Source organism: Leopardus geoffroyi, chromosome A2 (genome assembly GCF_018350155.1).
Source record: "Leopardus geoffroyi isolate Oge1 chromosome A2, O.geoffroyi_Oge1_pat1.0, whole genome shotgun sequence".
NCBI classification, from domain to species: Eukaryota; Metazoa; Chordata; class Mammalia; order Carnivora; family Felidae; genus Leopardus; species Leopardus geoffroyi.
The window spans coordinates 128,160,355-128,185,986 of record NC_059331.1 but is presented as its reverse complement, the minus strand read 5'-3'; the positions used below and the strand labels follow the sequence as shown (position 1 = coordinate 128,185,986).

Sequence of the window (25,632 nt, the reverse complement as noted above, 5' to 3'; positions counted from 1 at the left end):
TAGAACTCAGAAAAACATTTTATTTCCTAGATTACAGGTTATTGTAAAGGATATAACCCAGAAATAGCCAGATGGAAGAGATATAGGGCAAAATATGGGGACAGGGCAGGGACATTCCATGTCCTCTCTAGACACACCACTCTCCCCAAATCTCTATGTGTTCCCCAACTGGGAAGGAAGGTCTCTGAACCTTCTCTTTTTGGGCTTTTATGGAGACTTCATCACTTAGGCATAATAGATTCAATCATTGCCATTAGCTATGGATTCAACCTCCTGTCCCTGTGCCCTATCTGGAGGACTGGGGATGGGTCTGAAAATTCCAACCCTTTAAACACAGGGTTGGCTCTCCTGGCAACCAGCCCCCTTCTTGGGTGTAGTCCCAAAATCACTTCATTAATAAAACAAGAGACAGAGTTATCACTCTCATTACTGGAAATTCCAAGGGGTTTGCAAGCTGTGAACTAAGAACTGGGGACAAAAACCAAGGATATATGAGAAACATTTTATGATCATTTAAATGACCAAATACATATTTCTTATAATTCACAATATAGTGCCTACCTATAAACATATTTAACAAGGTTTGAATCTTAACCTGGATTTCACAAAATTATTTAAACATCATTTTTTTTTTGCAGCATACTTATTAACATCCTATATAACACTATTCTGAACAACAAGCTATTTGCTACACAGATGGAGTCATAACTGAAACTCAATTAAAATATCCATGTTAAGAATTCTGTCCAGAAATATATTCGCTATAAATTACTTTCCAAATAATTTCTTTGAAAGCACTTAGTTTGGCTGCCATTGTCTCTTCAACCTGCTCCGAACAGGTGGGGCATCCCCACCACCTGACACGAACTGGTCTTGTCAAAGTCATTTCTGACCTCCATATGCTAAAAAACAAACGAACAAACAAACAAACAACCCACAATGGTCAGTTCTCAGGGATTATCTTATTGTACCTAGTGGCAGCATTTTACAAAGTTGATCAGTTTCTACTTTTTGATAGATTTTAGTTTTTGTGTTTCCACTTTCTCCCAGGACACAAAACTTTTAATGCACTGGCTGTTTCTTCTCATGTACCTTTGTAGGTTCCTCACTTTCTCCTTGCACTTTTAGAGTGCCCTGAGGGTTCGGTTCTTAGATTGCTTCTTTTTATATCTAAAAATATTCCCTTGGTGATTTCATTTAGTCTCAAGGTTTAAAATATTTTAAATTATATTTTGACAATTAAATTATATTCTGACAATTCCAAAGTATACATTTCAAGTTCAGCTCTCTTTTCAAATTCCAGGTATATCTCCACCCTCTAGATATTTTCTCAAAGTTGATATGTCCAAATTGAACTTCTGATCTTCCCTCTCAAATGTCTTTCTCCTTTAGCCCTCCCCCTCTTGTTAATAGCAACTATCTTTCTAGTTCTCTATAAACACAAAGCTTGGAATCATCCTTTTCTCTTTCATGTCTATATCCAAACCATAGGCAAATCTTGCTGGCTCTACCTGCAGATTGCATGTGGAATCCAACCACTTTCCACCATCTCTACTGCTATCATCCTGGAACACTGCATGAGCTACACCAATTTTTCATTCTGGAATACTAAAATAATTTAACTCACGTCTCTATTCCACTGTTGCCCCTCCACAGCCCATTATCAACACAGTGCTAAAATGATCTAACACGTATGGAAGATAAAGTCATTTATTTGTTCATAACTCAGTTATCACATCACATTGCAAGGCCAACTTCTTTATAAAAGGCAAAAGCCCTATGTGATATGCTCCTAACCCTCACCACATTTATAAACTCATGTCTAGCTACTCTCCTTGTTCACTGACCTCTAGCTACACTGGCTTCTTTGCTGTTCCTAGAACTTGTCACACGTGCTTCCATCTTCCATGCAAATAACTCAAACCTGTGCAGATTCACCTTCTTAGTGAGGCCTGCACTGGCCATCCTGTTGAAAATTGCTTGATCTGCCTGCCCTCTCAATATCCCATATCCCTCCTCTGTGCTACATTTTTTCTGTAGAGTTTATCACCTAACGTAGTAATTTACTTATTTGTTGTGGTTATTGCAGGTCTCCTTCCACTAGAATGTAAGCACTGGCACCCTATTATTATAATGAATAACAATAAATAGGACTGCACAACAAATTATCTAGCATGGAGGAGTAAAAATAATTTTCCCTCTTCCTCTCTAGGTTCTTGACTGAGACTCCTCTTTCCCCATCCCTCACCCTGTAATAAAAAAAATTTTAAAAAAAATTAAAAAACCAGATTAACAGGAAAAAAAAAACAAAGATATTTAATAACATGTATACCTCCAGTATACATGCGAGACACTCAGGAAAACTGAGTAACTTTCCAAAATGGCCCAACCATCTCCAGAGAAAGACAAAAGATGTTACGGTTGGGGGAGCCAGTTATGGAAGATTTTCAGGTAAAGCACAATAAAGAAGAGTAAGGTTATTACACAGGTTTAAGTCCACGTCTTCTCCATTCATCAGTTTCTAGTGATTTAGTTATCTTCCTCTTCCTAGTACAAGGGGAGACACCCTTACAAATTGAGATTTTCCTTTCAAATATAAATATCTTTTACAAAAACAACATCCTCTTGTTTTTCAGAGCATCTCCCATGTCTATAGTTTTTTTTTTTGTTTTTTTTTTTAAGAAAAGTAATCAGCCTAAAATACTTTTTAGACCTAAAAGGCATATTTAGAGGTGGCAAATTCTGCTCTTCACTAGGTAATTCCCCATACAGCAAGGTCTGGAGAAAAGCAGGGGAGGAGTTTGAGTAGCAAAGTTGAGAGGAGAAAGAATCTGAATTTTGTAGAAGGGTCCAAGTAAGTCCTGCACGATAGGGAACATATATACCACACATCTACAGTTATCTTCCAGTGACTTTGGTTGTAGTTGATGTTCATGTAAATTCATACCGCTTCATCTATCCTGTCTGACACCATCATCACATGGAAAGAAATCTTGGGAGAAGCAGGTTAAGTAAGAAAAGGACCTCTGCCTGATTCACTGATGAAATATTTTATCATAAGTCTAGTACTACTAAATTTTTAAATTTAAGTTATCTCCTATTATCACAATTATTTCCTGAATTATAGTTCTTTGTCAGGGTTGGATGTTGGGTTTTCCTTAAATGTCTGATATTCCTTGGACATCTGTGTTTATGAAGGACTACATCAAATTCCAGATTGCTGTGAAAAGCAAGTTTCCTCAGCAATTAGATAGCCATTTGAACAGAAGCTATGGTTCTGTGTAAGTTGTCAGGGCATCTCAACCAGCAGGCACCTGCAGGTATGTGGATGGCTTACAGAAGCTATTGTTTCCTACACATGCCCAAGTAAGGAGGCTTTACTCTGGGAGTGGAATGGTGTCATTACTCAATCCTTCCCTTCCCCAAGCGAAAATTTACTTCACCTCTACTCTACTTTCTATAGCACCCCAATACCCTCACTGAGGAGCCTCCCTAGGAATAGGATAATCTGTTTCCTTGAAAATTTATTGTTTTAGGTTTTACCCTAAAGAAAAAGCTATCTCAGTTAATAGCAGTTTAGCTGGAGGAAAGAAGGGCAGGGGTTCCCAATGCAGTTCTTCAATTAATCAGCATGACTGAACACTGGCCCATTCCTTTTGTCTCCCCCCACCCCCACCACCCAAATCTGAGCCTTAAAACTTCTCTAGGATACCTGGCCATGGTTCTCTTTTCTCTCAATCCAATCCCTTCTGCTTTATTCCCTCCTGGAATGTCTCAAAAATCCTCCTCTTCTCCAGAACTTTTAGGACTTCATTCTTATATTTTCTGTTATTGGGACCAAGAAAGAGGGAAAACAATCATGGTTGATTATACTCAATCTGTCATCTGGAATTGAAGGTACCAGCATTAACATAAATATAAAAACTTTGGAGATCTACTGGTGGTACCAACATCTTCTTTCCTAGTGTGTTCTTTTAATTGCTAAATAAACTTTCACTTCAGAAAATTAAAATAACTACCCTAAGAATGTACAAATTTTTAATTGTCCTTTGGCAACCTGAATTCTCAAAGAACTAATCTCAGAATTGAAACTGAAACTCATAGCACAAACAATTGCCTAAAACCAACCGTCAGATCAGGAGTTAATTATGCCAATTCTGGAACACCAAAAAAATCTCATGCCTACTATATGCCCTATAGTATCTAATTCAAGACATATTCAATCCAGAAAACTTGGAAGAATTACAAAAAGTCATTCAAGAAAAAGACTAAAAGTCACATTATAGATATTACTATTTTGCCCAGAAGGAAAAAAAAGACTGGTAGATTTCATGTATTGATTTGTGTAGGGAGGATAGATTAAGCTATTGTATTGATCATTTCTTAAATATAGTTTTCTATTTTTTACCATATACCTGTACAGACTAAAAAGAAGAAAATGTGTAAGTTATTGAGAAAACTTTTATGTTGATTACTGGTCTAACTTCCAGTAGCTTATATATCAAACTATACACACATAATACACATACCCCCATAGATTACCTAAGTATATTTTTGATATTTAGTTTGTATCTAAGGTGTGCATGACTCAGGGTCCATTTTTTCCTTGCAAAAATTATACCAAAGAGTCAAAAGGGAGGTTTAAAAAAAAAAAAAGGGACATTCAAATAAATGTTCAGAATGGGAAAACAAGGGGTTATCTGGCCCAGAAGAAAAAGGGGACAGATGCTGACAATGTAAAGTTAATCCTGTTTGAGGTTTTTTGTTTTTGCTTTTTGCTGCATTTGTTCTGTTCATAGGCTACAGATAATCCTCAGACCAAAATTCAAGGTATGGCCATTTTCTTATCAAGCAAAAGAGGTAGATGGGGCACTTGGGTAGCTTAGTCAGTTAAGCCACCAACTCTTGATTTCAGCTTGGGTCATGATCTCACGGTTCCTGAGGTTCATGAGATTGAGCCCAGCATGGGTCTCGGAGCTGTCAATGCTCCCGCTCTCTCTTCCTCCTTCTCTGCCCCACCCCCTGCTCTCTCTCAAAAACTAATAAACATTAAAAAAAAAAAAAAGTAGTAGGTATATCTTCTAGGAAATAATTAAGATTCATAAATTAATAATTTCATTTTCTTCAGTTTGAAAATTAAAGATGATTACTAACAAATATAGCTTTATGTAAAATCTCTTTTTCCCAATCAGGCCTAAAGAGGAAAGAATACTTGCTCCTAGCAAGCAAATACATCAAAATCATAATTAACAAAATCTTTAAACTACAAAAACTTGTGAGGGAAGGATGATAAGAAAGTAAGAGTTTTTCAGGGTTTCAGGTCAAAAATAACTTCTGGAATATGGTCTATGGTCAGCATAAGAAGCCCCATTGTTTATATATCCTCCATAGCTCCAGACTACAGAATAAACTTTTAACAATGACAACTGACGTCATATTGTAAATATTATATTTCTCTCACTCACACACAATGTTTTATGAGACATTTACTAGTTTTAATGTATCCATAGGATTAATACTCATATGGAGTAGAATGCAAAAAGTGCAGAACTAAAGAAGTCAAATGAAAACAAAAGCACACATTTCTTAGGATTTAAAAATATTGCACATAGTAAGTTTGCACAGAAATTACTGGCTGTTTGTATAAACAGAATGAGGTATTAGTCAATCTCTAGATAAAGATGAGTGCAAAGAAGAGGAACCACACACAAGAGATACATAAATTCATAGAAGACCTAGAGCGCCAACGACTAAGAGAAATGTGAAAATTTGTGTAAATAAGCTATGATTTCAACACTACAAAATCATTAGCCAGGGACCAAACATGTAATAATGTCTTGGCAATATTTCATAAGTTTTCAACTGTCTTTCAGCCTAAATGGCTATAAGCAATACAATCATTTCCCTTACTCCAATTTTACTACAGAAAGGTATGGTTCTGTGGTAAATATTAAACCGTGACTTTCTGAAACTTTCAGTGGAAAGATACTATTATCCTTTGTTGAGTGACTCAATTACAGTTTCATGTACATTTAGCAACCCAAATCAGAGATGCTGCAGAGCATGCAACTTTAAATTAGCAAAGGTTTCACTGCAAAAACCACTGAAGTTCACAAATTTAACTCTACAGTAAGTTTTAAAGTTTAACTTTTAAATACGTATCAGGTGAACTCAATCTTTTCTTGGTAATAAAACTGGCCACGCAAGGGCAGTAGAGAAAAAAGACCAGGCAGAATTATAATATCTTTTGTTTTTTTTAAAAAGAATGTTTCCTAATCAGGAAAATTAATAATTATGTATTTCTCTAACTGAATGTTGCTGAATTTTCAAAAACCATTTAAATACATTTAATATCTATATCAAGTTAAGTGAAATCATGCACTTGTCAAAATAGTTCACAGAAAACTGTTTTGCATCAAAGATATTGAAGAAGAGTCAACTAGTTGGATTTAGTGAGGACAAACAGTGAACTACTGTCCTGAACAGTCAGTGTATGTAGTAACCATATTTCCTCTTCGTTGTGTGACAGTCCTGCAGTGCTTGCTAGATCCATGGAATCTATTTTCAGTCTGTACTGTGTGCCGATTGGTGGTGTCAAAACCACTAAAAGAAAACATTTTCTCCATATCTTCAAACATGTCATCAAACAGTCCACCTCCAAAAGAAAACTCCTGGAAATGATGTCTTTGTCTACTGGAACCATCCTGGCGTGTCTGGAAGTGATTTTCAAAATGCTTCTTGGACCGAGTGTTTTGGTTTTGACCAAAAAATCCAAAGTCTTTAAATAAGTCATCAAAATTAAAGTTAAATGATTGCTCAAAAGGGCTTCCGTTACCTCTTTGTCCTTTACCATTAGTAAAAGCACTGTGTCCAAGTGTATCATACTCTTTTCGCCTGTTAGCATCTGAGAGTGTTTCATATGCTGAAGGAAATAAAAATATTAGTAACTGAAGGTAATCAAAATTACATATAACCCAACCTCTTCAAATAAGTGAATTCAATTCTCTATTTTAGGGAAGAATATCATACCATCAATAAAACCAAAACATTATAAGCGTAGGAAAAAGGTAAAATGAAAGTTACAGTAGGCAGGGCCTTTGTCTTGTTCACTGTACAGTATCGGCCGTTAGCATATGCCTGCCCCCAATAAATATCCAATAAATATTTGTTAAATGAATGCTACCATTACTTAAAGGTAAGCATATGGGTAACAATTAGTTATTTTTCATATTATTTGGGTAAAACTATTCTTGTATTAAATAACTTAATGGCTCAATATAACTTTAATTAGTTATATTTAGAAGAATTAAGATTTCTCACTTCCTTACTAGTTGAAGTCAATGTTTAACTCCAACTCTCTATTCAATTACCCCCATCCACCATTAATTACCATATGCTCAGTGCAACTTGTTTCAGGGCTAGTCTTAAGCTAAAATTTGTTTCATATTTTTTCTTTAAAGACAAATGTCGTTTTTAAACATAGATGAAGAAAAAACCCACATTTCAAAGTCTGTTTAAACTTTTTATACTTAATATTTTTATATTTAATCTCCATACTTAGTAAATGTTTCATAGGTTAGCTTATAAGTTTTGGGAACCTAAAATTCCTTTTAACATGTAAACAATAAGCTACTTCATAAACAATAAAAGAAAGAAGTAATACATTATCAACATTTTAAGATCTATATGTCAATAAAAATGCATACTACCATTTATCCATCCATCCAGGAATCAAAGTATTTATCATAAGAAAATAGTCTCAAGAATCTCCCTTTATTTAAATGTAGATCCCTCTCTTGCCACCCACGTCCACAGTATCTCCAAATACATACACTTCTTAGCTATCATTCTCCTTTACTAGTTAATATCTGTGAGACCTCAGAGACAGTCATTTACTTACCTTCTGCAATCTCTCTGAATTTTGCTTCAGCATCAGGGCTCTTATTTTTGTCAGGATGGTACTTCATGGCCAACTTGTGAAAAGCTTTCTTGATTTGGCGCTCTGATGCTGATTTTGGCACACCTAAGATATCATAGTAACTTTTGGAGGCCAAAATTAATTCCGTTATCATTAAAATGCAGATTGCAAAGACGAAAACTGACTGGGGAGTAGCCATTTCTAATATCCTAAAAAAGAAAAAAAAATTATCCATGGAGCTAACGTTAAGATTTTTTAAAAAGAAACCCAGTGAACTTTTAGGATACAAGCTATACTTCCTGCAGGATTAAAATTGTTAAGCATATAGTATCTTGTACTTGTTTCCATGTTATTTCATTTTACAGGTTTTATTACCCCTACATTAGTTGTAATCTTCTTGAAGGCAAATATAATTCAACCTAAGTGGGAAAAAATCTTCTTTGCTTTACCTTTCCACTAATACTCTGGTCATACACAGAGTAGACACAAAAATACTCAATAACTGATTTTTGCCAGTTAATATTGAAGATTCATCATTTGCAAACATTGTAAAAAGGGTGGGAAATCCAAATAATTTTTCAAAGGATGTCAATTTCCCTTTCAAAAATTCATATTCTAAAAGGATTAAAAATAAAAGTATTTAACTTCACAGAAAAAGTACATTACCAAGGTAAACAGCCCAGTAGGTCTGAATTGATAATCTTCCCTTCCTAAGAATATGTACCAACTTCAGCCTTCATTTTGGCAAGGTGAGCCAAGTATTGCAAATAGAAAATCTCATCATAATAGTATTGACAATACAGTAGAATGTAATGATTTTTTAATTGTAACATCCCAAATATTTAACAGAAAAATGGATAAATGGGTTTTGTTAAAAACTTGTAATTAACAGAATTTAACATTTCTCCTAAGGCTACCAGAAAAACGAACTGTCATAGTCGTTACTTTGGATAAGCTATTTTCAAACTTCTCAGTAGTCATTAAAATATCTCTCTAACCTTAAAGAAGTTTTACATTAGAATTCAACTTAGAATTCTGGGTAGTATAGATTTAATGACTTGGGATTCAAAACGAATGTGATCCTGTTTTTTGAACTCTACTACAGGAGTTCTTAATAACCTATGATGACATTACAAGGCTGACGAAAGACAATACGGTTTGTGGAAACTGCCTGCCTTTCTCTCCTGTGGCATTTTCTGAGCGTAATTAGCAGATAGATTCCTCCTTTCCAGAGAGTTACTCATAGTCACGGGCACCGAGGATCAAGTACGACCGTCTAAAGAACGCAGAGGGAGTACGGGAGACGCCACAAAGACTGCAGGTACTTCCCTAGTCAAAGGGTGGGTCTGAAACTGACAGGGAGGCACATATTACTGGTTTAATGAAGGTTACTCCACAGTTTAGTATCTGACACTTTTTTAGGAGACCGACTTTTGTATTATACTGACTTCTCCTTCCCAAGAGGGACCCATCGGACAGCAGCCTGGGCCTTACTCCACAGAGCCGGTGGCCGGTTGGGCTGCACTGTCCAGCCCTTACCCCAAGACGACCCCATACGCGTCGGGTCCGTCCAGGCACCGCCCTCGCGGCTGTCCGCGGCCCGGAGGCCAGCCCTGGGAGGAGCTGTCCGACGCCCGAAAAAGCCAGCGGCCAACCCAAAACACAAAACGCCCTATTCTGTGGTTCGCTCATCTCCTTTTTCCTCGTCCCTCAAGAACACCAGGCAGCCTGAAGCGCTTGCGAGGACCGTGGCGACCACCGAGAGGTCAGTCTACAAAGACCGGCCGAAGCCCTGGGGACACTCTAAACACCCCTCCCCGCAACCTCCCGGCCTCTCCCCACATCCTCACCCTCCGACTGCTGCTGCTCAACAGAGCAGAGGCGCCGGGAGACTGACGACCGGCTCCACACAGCTGCTCGGCCCGGCCCTTCGCCCAGGTCTCCACGGCCTCCTCCAGCCGGCGGGCGCCCCACTGCCGGTTGCACACCGACCTAACGCTCCGCCTGCCGCCGCCACCGCGAGCCCTCTCAGCCTGCTCCCTACTGGCCGGCGGCCGCTGCTGGCGCCGCCACCTCAGAAGACCTACACGAAACGCTTCCCTATTGGCTCCCGCTTCCCCACCTGACCCTGGCGCCCTACGCGCACGTGGAAAACTGTTGTTGCCGCTCAGCCGGTGCGTCACTTCCGGCCCCAACCTCCCGAAAGGGCCGTGCTGAAGCCTGAAAAAGCGGAAGTGAGTCGACTTTTGCAGCGTCTTTCCTCTCGGCCTATTCCGGCGCGGGCGCGGTGGCCTCGGACGGCCTGGACTTGCGGCCCCACCTTGGCAAGGAGGTTCCGCCAGGGCCCCTCGTCGGCCTGGGCATTCTGGGCTGCACCCGAGCGATGCCTCGCTATTGCGCAGCGATTTGCTGTAAGAACCGTCGGGGACGAAACAGTAAGGACCGGAAGCTGAGTTTTTATCCGTAAGTTGTCCTTCGAGCAGAAGCGTCAGACGCCTCGTCTTTGGGCCACTGTCCTGTGGCCGTTGTAGCCACGGTTTGGGGTTATCTGGAAATTCGTCCTCGGTTCTCCGGGCGTGGCTCTTCACTGTGCGGGAGGAGGATGTTAAGGGTCGAGTTGAGTTTACCTAGAAATGCCCTGGGCTAGGACACTGGGCTGGTGGCGAGGCATATAGGGCTCTTTTGGGGTGTTAAATAGCCCCCTAAAACAGTAGAGTTTGGGCGGTGCTCCGTGGATTTCCGAGCGTTTCCCCACCTCACCTGATCTCATTTTATTGTACGACGTTAACCACCACTTAAGGCACACATCAAACCCGCCAAGTGGGACGTTGCATTCACAGTTAATTTACACCTTCTGTGAGTTAGGTTGCATAGATGTTCTTAAGTCCGTCTTCTCCCGACGAAACTAAGGCCCTTCAGAAAGTAGGTTACCTTGAAAGTTCTGTGACAAAGCCAGGATTACAACCTGTGCCCTGCTCAGGGCTCTATAGACTCTTTATTTGTACAGACAACAGGCTAAGTGTTGTTCCAAACTACTACTGCCACGAAATATTTCCGTGAACCCACAGAAGTGTTCATTTTTATTCAGAAGAAGAGGGAAGCAGTAGTAACTCGGAGTCCAAGCTCCAAAGCCAGACTTAGTAAGTTCACAACCTGGCTCCACTACTCTGTAGCTGAATGACCTTCTGCAAAGTTTGAACTCTCTGTGCCTGAGATCTCTCACCCCTGGAGTTATTAATTGTACCTACTTCACACTTTGTGTAAATAGGTAAAGCTGCACTTGACAGTCAGTACGTGCTTAATATATGTGAGAATCAACATATTTGCAATATTCTGTTTCCTTTTTTTCTTGTTTGTAAAAATAATTCATTTAGCTCTAACCTGGTCGTCTTTTACTCTTGTAGATTTTCACCAGCTGTTTTTTGAAGCCTGTTTTACTTTAAACCAGAAACTCTGTGTTCGTGGATACAGTTGCTTTCCATGATCTTAACTAATGGAAAAAAAAAAACAAAAAAAACCTGGTAACCCAAAATAACTTACATATGGCAATATTTCCAGGATTGTCTCCCACCCATAGCCCACAAGATGCAGAGTGATTTTTGAGAGGAACTGTTAGTTATCAATAGCTGTGGCTCTGAGAAGGTTTGTAGCAAAAAATCATGTTAAACTTGATTTAGCCTCATATTTCCCAGATTTATTTGGCCTTGGATTTAGGGGGAATAATGCCAGACTCCAATTTCTTTTAAGTTAATCTTTCCATAGTTACTGTTTTTAAGGAGGAAAAAATAATAATGCCAGAGGAGGTCAGTTGTAAAGATTTTTTTCCTCCAATTATGAATTTACTGAAAGTGGGTTTTTTATGTTTTTTATTTCCATATGTAGTCTGAAAAATAAAAATTGAATTAGTTCTAGTCCCCTAATAGCACCAAACTTGAAGAATTGAATTTGTTAATGCTAACACTGTAATAAGCTGTACTGTATACTAATTTGATAATTCAGTTTACATATGTATATAATATTCAGTTTATACTGTGATTATTTTATACTTTTGGGGGGATTAATACGGCATTGAAACAAAATTACTGAGCAAATTGAACCACACTGTAAAGATACGAAGTTGTTCAGGAAACCTATTCCAGGAGATTTCTTAGAGATTTACCTGCTGAGAAAGTATTGCAGTCTAGTTACTAATGAGGATATGCACAAACTGATTTTTATTTATTTATTTATTTATTTATTTATTTATTTATTTATTTTTTAGTTTGGTAACTTAGTATAGGTACAATAGAAATAATCTGCAAACAGCGTGCTTATACGTAAAATGACATTTAAAAATATTGTAAAAGGCATATTCCCTTTTTAGATGTAGCAGAAAAAGTATGAACTTACCTATGGCTAACAGAATTTAGGTCTTCTGAAAAAAAAATTATTTTTGCCTTTAAATGTCTTTTCTGGTTATGTGTGTTATACTTACAACCTAAATTACTGATACATGCAAAGTTAAAAGTTTTTCAAACCATGTATGAATATTGTATCTATGGTAAGAACTTACAAAGGTAGATCATCTGATTATTCCATATAAGGGTATCTGGGTTAAAAATTATTTCCTACAAAGTACCCAGACTCCTTTTCCTTAGCATCTTCTAAAAATTTTTTTATTTTAATGTTTATCTTTATTTTTGAGACAGAAAGAGACAGAACATGAGTGGGGGAGGGGCAGAGAGAGAGGGAGACACAGAATCCAAAGCAGGCTCCAGGTTCTGAGGTGTCAGCACAGAGCCCGAGGCCAGGCTCGAACTTGTCAACTGCAAGATCGTGACCTGAGCCGAAGTCGGATGCTCAACCAGCTGAGCCACCAGGCACCCCTCCTTAGCATCTTATAAAGTTATCAATATTTGCAGGGGTGCGGGGGGAGGCATGCTATTACAAAGCATAACCTAAATGGTTGGGATTGAGAGGAAATGTATAATTGCTGCTTTCTATATAAGAAACCTTATGTCGTTACTATTTTTTAAAAATAAGAATTTAGACTTCTCATAAAATCATTGAAATATGAATTACTGTTAACTCTTGTTTAATGGAGTTTAACTGAAACCTATTTAGATTGGTAGGAAAAGTTTTCTCTCAGATTCTGTCATTAGCCTAATTTTGCCTATTACACACATTTCATTATGTTAGCACCAACTCTAAATAGAGGTTATTTTCAGCCCAGGAACAGCACAAAAAGAACTGTCTTACTTTTCTCTGTCTTTTCTCTTTGATTTCAATTTCATGTTATAAAATATGAGTCTGTTCTTTACAACATTCTTAGTTCTTGTGTCAGTTTTCTTTCATAACTTGAATTTTAGGGTTCTCAGTTTCTTGGTCATATAAGTTTAGAAATAGTAGACTAAATTATGTATGGATAGATTTGAGGCTGATTCTGGTAAAGGGCATGGAATATTAGTACTTTTATAAAATATAGTATTCATTGTCAACTAAATCACTTACTTGAACTAACTTAAAAAAATATTAATATTAATAAGGGCCTAAAGTTTAATATTTCCTTGAAATATAGCAAAGACACCATTTGACTTATTAGTATATAGTATCAGTATAGAATACATTCGAATAGGACTTTGTAGTTTATGCCAAGCTCTTTCCCAGTTCTAGGCAAAATATACAACAAAGTAAAAATATAATCCACAGAAAATATGAGTAGATTTTATCCTTTGTTGGAACACACATATTTTACTTGAAGAGACTCTGAGTTCTGTTTTACCAGCCAGTCTTCTCAAAAGCTTTGGCTACATGTCTTGGAACTTACTCATCTTTCCTCGAGAGGGGATGTAGTAATTAATTATCACAAAGATGCTCTTACATGGTAGGGACTGTTGCCTTGCTTTTGCAGCACTCAGTGCATAGGTTACCCTATGTATGCAGTCCTGGAACTTGGCAAAATTGTAAAAATATAGCAAAGTTTTCCTTTTTTAATTTCAGGTTTCCTCTACATGACAAAGAAAGACTTGAAAAATGGTTAAAGAATATGAAACGTGATTCATGGGTTCCCAGTAAATACCAGTTCCTGTGTAGTGACCATTTTACTCCTGACTCTCTTGACATCAGATGGGGTATTCGATATTTGAAACAAACTGCAATTCCAACAATATTTTCTTTGCCTGAAGATAATCAGGTATTGGAGGCAGAGCATAGGGGAGAGGGGGATAATGCAGGGTGGTAGGTTGCAGGGTCGCAGGTAATGAGGTTAAGGGAGGGAGAGGGAAAGATAACTGCTGGGGAAACAGATGCTTGAGAAAAAGGAAGAACTAATTTATGCTTTTACTAAAAGTATGATAATTAAAAAAAAATTTAAACCATTGTGAAGCATACCTTAAGAACCAAAGATAACATGTGCATAAATCATTAAGTTATTGACATAAGATAGTGATCTAAGATTTTGTTACTGGTCTTTGAGTGATCTGAAATATTTCCATCATATATTGAATGTGCTTAATACTTTATAAAAAACACTTTGAAGTAATTTGAGTTGTTATATGCTTAGAACTTTTTTTAACTGCATAAATTTGCTTGGCCAATTTATAATTAAATATTCAGCACTGACTAATAAGAGAATAAGGTTAGTGAGGACATCTTTAGAATTTGAAAATATTATTTTCTAGGAAAAAGACCCTTCCAAAAAAATATCTCAGAAGAAAAAATTAGATGATGAGAAAGAAGTATGCCTAAAAGCCAAGTCACAAGAATCATTTGCATCAAATGAGCTAAAGAAAAATACAGTTAATACAGATATTCTCCTTGAACACACAGAATTACTTAATTCTTCTACCTTGGTGAAGCCACCAGCTGCAAAAACAGAAGGTATACAAAATAACATATTAACTCTTAATCTGATTAAACAAGATATTGGAAAACCAGCATCTACCTTGGAAACATCAGTTACCCAAAACATAGGTGGTTTTCACACATCTTTTGAGAATCTCAATTCTACAACTATTACTTTGACAACTTCAAATTCAGAAGATATTCAACCATCTTTGGAAACCCAAGAAGTACTCGAAATCACTACGAATCATCTTGCTAATGCAAACTTTACAAATAATTCTGTGGAAATAAAGTCAGCACAGGAAAGTCCATTCTTATTCAGCACAATTACTCAAACAGTTGAAGAATTAAATACAAATAAAGAATCTGTTATTGCCATTTTTGTACCCACAGAAAATTCCAAACCTACGATTGATTCTTTTGTACCTGCTCAAAAAGAAACTGTGGAAATGGAAGATCTAGATGTTGAAGACTCCTTGTATAAGGATGTAGACTATGAGACAGAAGTTTTACAAATTGAACATTCTTACTGCAGACAAGATATAAATAAGGAACATCTCTGGCAGAAAGTCTCTAAACTACATTCAAAAATAACTCTTCTTGAGCTACAAGAACAACAGACTCTTGGAAGATTGAAGTCTTTGGAAGCTCTTATAAGGCAGCTAAAACAAGAAAACTGGCTATCTGAAGAAAATGTCAAGATTATAGAAAACCACTTCACAACATATGAAGTTACTATGATATAGAGTGTTAAGAGGTTTTAAAGCTGTGACTTTTATATAAGCTTTTTGCAGCCAAACCAAATTATATGTAAAGTGAACTTTTTCCTGTATAAAGTTCTCATCTTAATGAAGCTAAGTGTTCTAATATTATGAACTGTATCCTGTTCTTATAATGTTCATTTTTGGGAAAAACTAGAGAGTTGTTGGGCTGTAGAGAAAAAGTTTCACTATTTGGTAATCTTCTAAATTAAAGTTAAAATAGAGTGAATAAATAATATGGTAATATGATTCATAAAATGGGAGAGCATGGATATGGGGAAAGGGATCCAGAAGAGAAATAGACTCAGGTATCAGTCCTGGTTCTACCATTAGCTTATGACTTGGGCAAGTTACTATTGAATCTCAGTCTGTAATCTGTAAAATAAGGGCACTTCCTAAATCTAGTCTGTTTATAGTTCTTTTCCTTTCTATTCAGGTACTTCTAATAGAACAAATTTTCTATAAGGTAATAAATACGTAATAATAGATATTGGCTAGCATTTGATGTTATTAACTATTGGATTATCCTCAAAATTCTGTGGTGTGTGACGTTTTGACTATATAGTAATCTGTAGTAACAAAGAAAGGTACTCTTTTTATAATTTTATCCACTTGAACTAAAATAGCCACCCTTTAGCCAGTTCATAGAAGAGGTACATTAAACTTGAAAGAACATGTATTTCAGTACCATATATGTAGCTGACCATCATAATACAGAGTCACTTAATCTTAACATTCTGTATTTAAGGTTATAATTTGCAAACCAAAGTTTTAATGAGGTTAATTTTTAAAAATCTATATATTACTTTATTTTAGAAATCATACCTTTTATCTGTTTAATGTGTAACTTTTAAAAATGTGTGCTTTTGTCATTTTTAAATTCCAGAATGATAGAGTAGTACTTAATGTTCTACATGCCCACTTACATATATTTTATTAAAATACATAAGAAATTATAGATATTTGGTGATGTTCTTAGGCAAGTAGGAGAGAAATGGTGATATAAATAAAAATACTGCTTATATCCATATGAATTTTTTAAAATGTGAAAGCAAAGACTTAATGCGAACAATAGAAATGTGAAAACAAAAAAGATCTTGTAAAATTGTCACTTCATATAATTAAAATATGTTACTGATGGTGGTATTGAGCAAGTTCTGATCCGTGTGATTCATATTTTTTTCATCTTTTTTTTTTTTTTTTAAATAAAAAATACTATTATCTTCAAGAAAGATTTTGAGAATTCTTGAGGTAGCATGTTTTTGGTCCTGGAAGATAGGAGGTGCTCAATAAATATTAGTTGACTGCACAGCAAATAGTATACTAATTGTTTTGTAAATTCACGGTGATTGTTTTTGACCACATTTTAGTTTTTTTAAGCTGATAAAGTTAATTGGTATTCTATAAATATGTGTCTGCTAAATACAAAAAGTTGATTTAGACATGTCCTTATGTGATCATGGGAGAAAAAAAGAAAAAACTTTAAATTTTTTCATAAATTGTGTGCAGATAATTGGTAGAATTAATATTGTTACCTTTATTCTTATATTTCATTTTTACAGTACTTTAATAAAAATAGTATAGATGAAAATAACCTTGATAAGTCATTATGAAGTAATGTTTCAACTCTGTTTTTAACTGTGTATATTGTAGTTATTTTCCATTTGTTTGAAGTTGTAGTTTACTCAGGAATAATTTAAACTCATTGTATTTCTTTAAATTTAATAAATTATAAATATTTAAGATATTTTCTTGGCCTGCCTATATTCAATTCGGGATGTTTCCAACCTGTTAACTTCTAAATATATTTGGGGATTCTGATGAATTTTATTTCTTACTTGCATTATTATAGCAATCTCTTAGCTAATCTTGCCATATTTTTAATCCCTTCCATATCATTGTGGATTCTGTCAGCTTTTTACTTCAACTATAGATCTAACTATAGCATCCACCCACTACTTAACTTTCCCAACTCAGAAATCTGAAATTACTCTTGAATACCTACAAAATAAAACCAAACTTGTTACTATATGTGATCCTATGTGATTGGCTTCATCATGTGTTCTAGCTGCACTACTTATTTAGCATTTTCCAAATATAGAGGTGACTTTCTTCCTAAAATTTAACCAGTCAAAATTGCAATTTGATTGAATTCCATCTCCTTTTTTCCAGTCAAAATTGTTTTCTCTCTGCTCCTACGGGGCTTCATTTTATAACACCATAACAGCGTTTGCTGTATACTTTTTTACTTCATGATATTTATGGCTGTTTTTTGACCAGATTGCAAGCTTTATAAAGCAGAATTTTCATTAATCACTTATTTCTTTGACAATGTAATATTCACTCAATAAATGTTTGGATGAACATTTTGAATTTGCCTACTTGATTCTTGTCACTTAAAATCAAGAACCTTCTTAACAGAATGGGTCCTTGATACCTTAGAATGTTTAGGGAAAGTTATAGATCTTTACATAATTGTTGAAACATTCCATGTCTCCAGTGGACAATACAGTTTACCAATTATCTGCTATGCCATCTCTGAATTTCGTGTATGTGTGTGTGGTAGACTATCCCCACTCAAATATTTTCTGTTTTCTATCCTATATAATTAAAAAGGAAGTAAGTCCAAGTATGGCTATAGAATGTATCTCATTCTATATTCTTTCCTACACTGTGACCTTACCACTCCCTTATCAAGAGGTGAAATTTATTTCTCTACCTTTCTTAATCTGGTGGGCTATGTGAATGCTTTGACCAATAGAATACAGTGAAAGCGATGCAGCCAGTTCCAAACTTAGCCCTTAATTGGGTTGGCAGCTTTTACTTCTTTGGAACAGTATCTCTTCGAATGCTAGATGCCCTCTAAAATGTGTGATTACCCTGATACCATACCGGAAAAGCCAAAGCCACATGGAGAGGCTCTAGAAAATGTGAAGAAGCCAAAAAGCAACTCAGTTTGTATCACAGAGTCCTGAAAGACAGTAATTGGAGTCAACAGGTATCTCTGGAATTGGAGGAAGAGGTGTGAAGACATGTTTTTTTAAAAGACTAGAATTGATATTAACAAGCAGTAGTCCTCACACAGCTTGGCAGGTGTCCCTTTCCTAAACTCAGAGGTTTGCAAGTTTATTCTCTGGAGAGGACAAAACAAATTCTTCAGAAAAGATCATGGGTATCCCTATACCGTACTGAAAAAGAGGTATTAAGTGAAAGTTTATAGTGAAAGTTTGTATCATTAAGTGAAAGCTGAATAGTGAGCTCCAACCTAGCCTCTATCAATGTATTCAGTTCCCAGAACTGTGGCAACCAAACTTACACCCTTTAGTTTTCTCTTGGGAATTTGACAAACTCATGATGATGAAACAAGATTTCACATTGGGAGTTCCAGCTGGGTCCAGCTAAGTCACTCTTCAGTAGTGATTCTTAACCCTTAGCTGCATCAAAATCACTCGAGAGGTTTTAAAATGTTTCATTACTCAATCTGATTCAGTTAGGTATAAAACCTGAGTGTCTGTGGTTTAAAATTTTTCCCAGGTGATTCTCCTATACAGCAAAAGTTGAGAATCATTGCTCTACAGTAAAGCTTATGGACATGGCTCATCCCCGAGTGAAGAGTTTCTCATCAGTGTCCTGCTGACAGTTGACAGTCAATTGTATTAGAGATAGCAACTAAAATAAGTACAAAACAGCAATTTAGAGAAAATACTGTTAAGTAGAAGAAGAGTTAGGGGAAAGAACCAAACTATACTTAATACTCTTACTAAAAAGAGATGTATACCTGAAAACAAAAACAATACATTTTTATTTATTTAAAAAAATTTTTAATGTTTATTTATTTCTGAGAGAGACAGAGACAGAATGCGAGTGGGTTGGGAAAGAGAGACAGGGAGACGAATCTGAAACAGGCTCCAGGCTCTGAGCTGTCAGCACAGAGCCCGACACGGGGCTCCAACTCAGAAGCTGTGAGATCATGACCTGAGCTGAAGTCGGACACTCAACTGAGTGAGCCACCCGGGCCCCCCAACAATACATCTTTAAAAAGGAGTATTAAAAAGAACCCTAGTAATTTAAAGTGTGATATTAGGGACACACCGAGGCACATTATTTTTAAAAATCAAAACTTCAGACACAAAAAGAGGATCTTATTTCATCAAGAAAAAATCCACAAAGGGTCAAGAATAGGACAGCTTCAAACTTCTGAATGGCTACACTGGAAGCAAGACAAGAGATCAATGATTTGAAAATTGTGAGAAAAATTTCCAAGATCAAATCCTGTATCCAAAGTCTCAAAATATTGCATCCTCTCTTTTCTAAGGCAGCTATTGGAAAATGCATCCTAGGGAAACAAGGCTGTAAAAGAAAATAAGAGAATGGCCTGTCTTATAAAATTATACCTGTGATGATATTTTATCATTCAATTGATCCCGAGATTAGAAATAGGAAAAAGGAAATTCAAACTGAGAAAGAAGCAGAGAGAATCCCAAGTTGCTAGTTAAGGGAGGTCCCAATTTAATAGCCTGACCACCAGTCCAAATTAGAGTAGGGCAGAAGGCTCAGGGAGTTCTTCAAGAAGATAAAAATTGATAGAATAACTGACTGGGGTAGAATTTAGAGTTGAATTAATAGTAAATACAGAGAAAACTATGCAAACAAATCGGAACAAATACACAAAATATGTAGGATGGTCAAGCCGTTATTTCTTAGTACATACTAAGATACATAGTTAAAATAATGTAGTTAAAAAAACATAGTTAAAAAATAGTACATCGTTAAAATAATGTAAATACAATATAAGCACTGATATATTAGGAAGATAATATGGGGCAGGGGGGGGTGTGTGCCATGCACATCCAGAGGCGTGCATATATAATTGTGCTGGGGCCAGGAGCAAGGAGTGGGATGATGTAATTGAAGCAAAATCCTCATCAACCATAGTGGGATATCAAAAGATAATGCCTAAATGCAAAAACTTTAAAAATAGCAAATTAAGCATATTACTTTGAGTTAAATAGGTAAATGCATAAAGAATCCACATATGTCATTGGAAATTGTTGACTCAGGAGTAAGAAATGGAGAAGGACTGCAGTTTTTTGTTACAAGGCTTATAGGATGCTGACTTTTTAAGCACATGTTTAAGAGTAATGGGTTTATTTCTATTCATCCTTTAGGACTGACCTATTCATTATTTTATCTACAAAGCCTTCGTTTGCCTTTCCAGATGCCCTTTTTAGTCTATTAGCTACCTTTACTTTTCCCTATCAAAATACCTATCTTCCAGCATCATTATTGCTTCTTTACTTGTTCTCATATCCCCAGTATAAATTTTCATACCTTCAAAGTATAAGCTTTTTACATGCTTTTAATAAAAGCTTCATTGTGTAGCACAATTTCTCATACAGAGTAGGAGCTCCATAAATACTTGTCAAGTAAGTAACTTGTCACCTACTAAACCATATTTCAGGAATTATTTTGTTGGGTCTAATTCTGTCTCCACATTGAGACAGTCACTAGATAAGTTAACCAATTTGCAGCTCCATGATGCATTATTGCCCCATTATTCAAGCAGGCTCTGTTAAATTACTAACTTGAATTATAATGTAAATGATGCTACTTTATTTTTAACTTTTTTTTTTTTTTTTTTTTATTTGGAGACATTATAGCATCCAGTGGCCTGCAGCTTATAATCCACACAAATGTTCTGCAAATCTCACAAAAGCTTGAGAACATAGCTTTGACATATGGAATGCTACTTTAAATCTTTCATTGGCATGCTATAAATAGTACCTAGTAAATGTGAAGTACCATTTCTTCCAGACTAGAGTTTTGTAACTTGGAAGTGTGGACTTTAGGAAGTCTCCAGGAGGGTCACTGTATCCCCTAAAATTTAATGCGACATCTTATATATATAGACATTTTTCTGGAAAGAGAAGCCATAATTATTTCTATTATATTAGAAAAGGGATAAATGACTCCAAAAAATTCAGACAATGCAATAATACCTTACATTCTACATTGTGCCATAGATCATAAAGCTCTTTACATACTTTATTTCCTAAGCACTCTGCAACAAAAACATAAGAAAATGTGTATTCTAGATTTGAATACACAAAACCCCCACCAATTTAGCTATGTGGAATAGAACTGGGATTAAAAGGAAAATCGGCCCATATCCGAAAGTGGGCTGGGTAAATTCTACACAATTTTTAAGAGTTTCCAACCCGTGTTATTTCATATTTCTGAAAAATAGATTTTAATGTTCAAATTAGTATATAGACTGTCAGAAAAACAAATTCAGAGATTATATAAGTACTGTTTTGATTTTTGGAAAATACTATTTAAGTACACTTGTTTCTTGGTTATTGAAATATAATTCAAAATAAGAAGCAATGGAACAGGAGCCAATTTCAGAGCGAGCCTAATCTTTGTTTTCCTCAGTGCATGGTTCAGGTTTTACATTAATAAAAATGCATAGTGCTTTTAATATGCACAACAGACTAGAATATCAAAAATGTGAAATGAGGTTAATTTTATTGAACTTGCCAATATGCTTAGTCTAGGGAAAATGAATTTACTGACATGAGACTAGAACATAGCTGAACCATGGATGAAAAAGAAGTCAATCAGTTCAATGATGGGGTATTAAAATATGAGAAGGAGTTTGGGAGGAATGAGGTGGGAGAGCAAAGAGCCTCCTTCAGATTTTCCAGATAATCCTCAGACAATCATTAAATAAGAAAGCATTCGTCTATTCCTCCCTGGAACACTAAGTACTATGTTAAAGAGAGATTTGGTTTGCTGTGTTAAAATTTGGTGCTTTGGAGGTCTGAAACATCTTTTGGCATATTAACTTACAGTCCACATGCAAGTTTAGTTTTATTAACTTGGGAAATGAGAAAATATGAAGGGAAAATATGTGGTAGAATGTAGAAGGGGCATAGAGCTGAGACTCAGAAGACTGAGCAATCGGTCTTGCCTCAGAATTATAATCTAATCTCCTTTGTCAGGCAGAAGCACATTACTGGGTATCATCACAGAAATGCATTCCTGAAGACAAATACTGTAAACAAAGCCTTTTACTGAGAAAGACAGCAAAGCCAGTCCAAGGCACAGTGAGGTAAGCTGCTCCTTCTTTAGCAATAGCAAAATACTGAGGATGAAGAGACACCATTACTAAGAACAGAGAGTGGAGCATTTGGTTTTAACAAGTAATGTTTGGCACAGGAGAAATTGCTTCCAAACTTAGATTAAGTATTCCCACAAATCTCCCCTTTCTGTCTTTCTTTTGTTAATCTGGGCAGAACTGAAACAAGAACTTCATGGGTGGTGGGGCCTATGTATCACTGAAGAACCAGTTGCAATGTCACCTTTTCCATGTGGACACACGTACACAACACACACCGCTTAGTTTTTCACTCCTCTGTCTTTACAAACTCTATATCATTATAACTAGATAATCCTTTGTTGTAATTACCACCTTACATACCAGGTCTCTCTGATTACATTGCAAGTTACTTAGAAGTGGAGATTAACACTCATCTTTGGCACTATAGGGGAGGAAAAAATTTCTCTGCCTTCTTAGATTGAGTGTGTGGGCCTGTGAAACAAACTGACAAGAGAAAAACAGTTTATTAGCACATTAACACGTGCATGGCACATACATGTGGGATAACTCAGCAATGGGTAAGTAAAACGGGTGGTCAGAACTTGGGGCTTATATAGCATCTTAACAAAGAGAAGTGAGGGGCACCTGGGTGGCTCAGTTGGTTGAGCGTCCGACGTTTGATTTTGGCTCAGATCATGATCCCAGGGTCGTGGAATTGAGCCTTGCATTGTTGCAGAGCCTGCTTAGGATTCTCTCCCTCTACCACTCTCCCCCACTCATTCTCTCCCTCTCTCTCTCTCTCTGTCTCTCTCTCGGGTAAAACAAAAAAACAAAGAGCAGTGTAAGACAAAGGTAAAGGGGTTTAGGTCCGTAGGGATGGCAAGTTATGGCAAGGTAAATATATGGAGGAAACTTAGGGAAGATAAGGGTTGTTTTAGTAAGTTTTTTTATGCAGCTTACTCTGATGCTGGTAAGTCTAGAGTTGTCTCTAGTAATTAAGAATTATCCTGCTCTTCCTAATATAGGAGAGAGCCAGAAGGTTTTGTGTGTGTGTGTGTGTGTGTGTGTGTGTGTGTGTGTGTGTCTGCTTCTTCTCAGTTGTCCTCAACTGAAAGCAAAGTGATATGTTTTGGGGTGACATAATCTGACCCCCTTTAACACCTAGTAGGCCCTCAATTAGTTTTGGGAAAACACAATAATATGCTGTCTCTTGTGGCTATATTTGAATGACAGATGGTGGATAAAGTATATAGCATTATGCTTATGTCTAATTACTTTTAAATGCTATAGAACACTAACTTAATAAGAATTTTAAATTGCCCAGTTTCAAAGCCTATTCTAATTCAGTGCTGGCTCTTTTGCCCTAACGTGTATCTCAAATTTACCTGTTAACAGCAAATAGAAGTTTAAGATAGTTAAGAATAGGGATATCACTCTTTTCAATTTGAGGCCTCATCTAGAAAGTCACAAAATATTTACTCCATGATTTCAGTTTTCAATTGCAATATGTAAAATGATTTAAAAATAAATAAGACTCAAAAATCTAAAATCTAGTAGTGCTAAAGATACCTTACTGGTGATTACTAAATCTTCCTTATGTTGGATTTACCTAAAATCTAAGTTGAAATTTTTTAAGTCAAGCCTTTAATTTTTTATTAATTATCATCATCTTAAGTAATTTACCTCTTGATTTAGATTTTATTTTATGAAGTTTAAACTTCACCTACATTTATTCTATAACTTCAAATATATATTATTTCTAGAAGTGTTTATTTTAGTCCGTCTTGATTTTCACAACTGAACTGAGAGCATATTAAGTGTACTTTGTTTGAGCTTTATAGAGAACCTGACATTTGGTCTTGTTGCCATGGAATGTTTTCTACTGACTCTCTTAAAGTGACACATACTTACTGTTTATGATTGTTCTGGGAACTACACTTACCTATTTAGACATGAAAAATCACTTTCATTACACTATAATAGAATATGGATTTTCTGAAAGCTCATTTTAACCTGAATAATATTTTGCTTCATTTGCTTATCTTAAATCTTGTATCAGTTCATTTTCTGGAGTAATTCAACTGTTTTGTCATTCTTAGAAGTGTGTATTTTTTTTAAATATAGCATCAAATCCCACATAAACTATGGCAAGTTACATTTCTTTGAATAAGGCAAAATGAAACCAAATATAATTTGGAATTACCTTTCCTAAGACATGTATCTAGCAAGTTTGACTATCTCTTCCTCCTAAACTTGTTTTACTGCATTTCCTGTGTTGGTTTTATTTATTTGTTTATTTGTTTGTTTGCTTATTTTTAGAGACAGAGAGTGCAGGAGCATGCATGAGAAAGTGGGGAGAGGAGGGTGAGCAGTGGAGATGGTAGAGGGAGAGAGAAAATCTTAAGTAGAAGAAAATCTTTACGCCCAGAAAGTTTGTTTCACACTCATTCTTACAACATCTTTGGTTTTTTGTCTTTTGTTTTGTTTTTTTTTTTTTATCTTATTTTAATGTTAATGACCTTTTTTATTTAGAAGATTGAAAGTTTTGGAGCACCTGGATGGCTCAGTCAGAGCATCCAACTCGTGGTTTCGGCTCAGGTCATATGATCTCATGTGGTTTGTGGGTTTAAGCCCTGCATCTGGCTCTGCGCTAACAGAGTGGAGTCTGCTTGGGATTCTCTCTGTCCCTCTGTCTGCCCCTACCCTGCTCTCTCTCTCTCTCTCTCTCTCTCTCTCTCTCTCTCTCTCTCTCTCTGTCAAAATGAATAAACTTAAAAAAAAACCTGAAAGTTTCAATTATGGATTACCTTATTTTCTCCCTTTAATATTTGGTTGCAAAATTCCCTGGACCTAAAGGTTTTGTTTTGTTTCGTTTGTTTGTTTGTTTGTTTTTAAAGAGGTTTCTGAGAACAAATTCATTTTTTTTTAATATTTATTTATTTTTGAGAGAGAGAGAGACACAGAGCATGAGTGAGGGAGGGGCAGAGAGAGAGGGAGACACAATCCAAAGCAGGCTCCAGACTCTGAGT

The 25,632-nt window shown here is 36.1% G+C and overlaps 3 protein-coding genes across 7 annotated transcripts in view; 2 read left to right on the top strand and 1 right to left on the bottom strand.

Annotated features, from left to right (window-relative positions):
- Positions 1–5,432: 5,432 nt before the first annotated feature.
- Positions 5,433–9,886, bottom strand: DNAJB9 (DnaJ heat shock protein family (Hsp40) member B9). Its single transcript, XM_045495338.1, has 3 exons — positions 9,769–9,886; positions 7,901–8,127; positions 5,433–6,922 (listed from the first exon to the last, which is right to left on the bottom strand). The coding sequence occupies exons 2-3, from the start codon at positions 8,115–8,117 to the stop codon at positions 6,471–6,473; spliced, it is 669 nt and encodes a 222-aa protein (XP_045351294.1). The 5' UTR covers positions 8,118–8,127; positions 9,769–9,886; the 3' UTR covers positions 5,433–6,470.
- Positions 9,887–10,275: 389 nt separating this feature from the next.
- THAP5 (THAP domain containing 5) lies at positions 10,276–17,874 on the top strand. The gene is made up of 3 exons (XM_045495335.1): positions 10,276–10,381; positions 13,898–14,090; positions 14,578–17,874. The coding sequence occupies exons 1-3, from the start codon at positions 10,302–10,304 to the stop codon at positions 15,484–15,486; spliced, it is 1,182 nt and encodes a 393-aa protein (XP_045351291.1). The 5' UTR covers positions 10,276–10,301; the 3' UTR covers positions 15,487–17,874.
- ELMO1 (engulfment and cell motility 1) overlaps positions 10,304–25,632 on the top strand; it is a 734,972-nt gene continuing 719,643 nt past the window's right edge. For 2 of the 5 annotated variants that reach the window (XR_006716458.1, XM_045495323.1), the window contains exon 1: positions 22,511–22,615. The gene's annotated coding sequence lies outside the window, so the exon portion shown is untranslated. Of the gene's footprint in view, positions 10,382–22,510; positions 22,616–25,632 lie in introns of those variants that run through there. The other 3 variants (XM_045495327.1, XM_045495325.1, XM_045495324.1) reach the window with 2 other exon arrangements.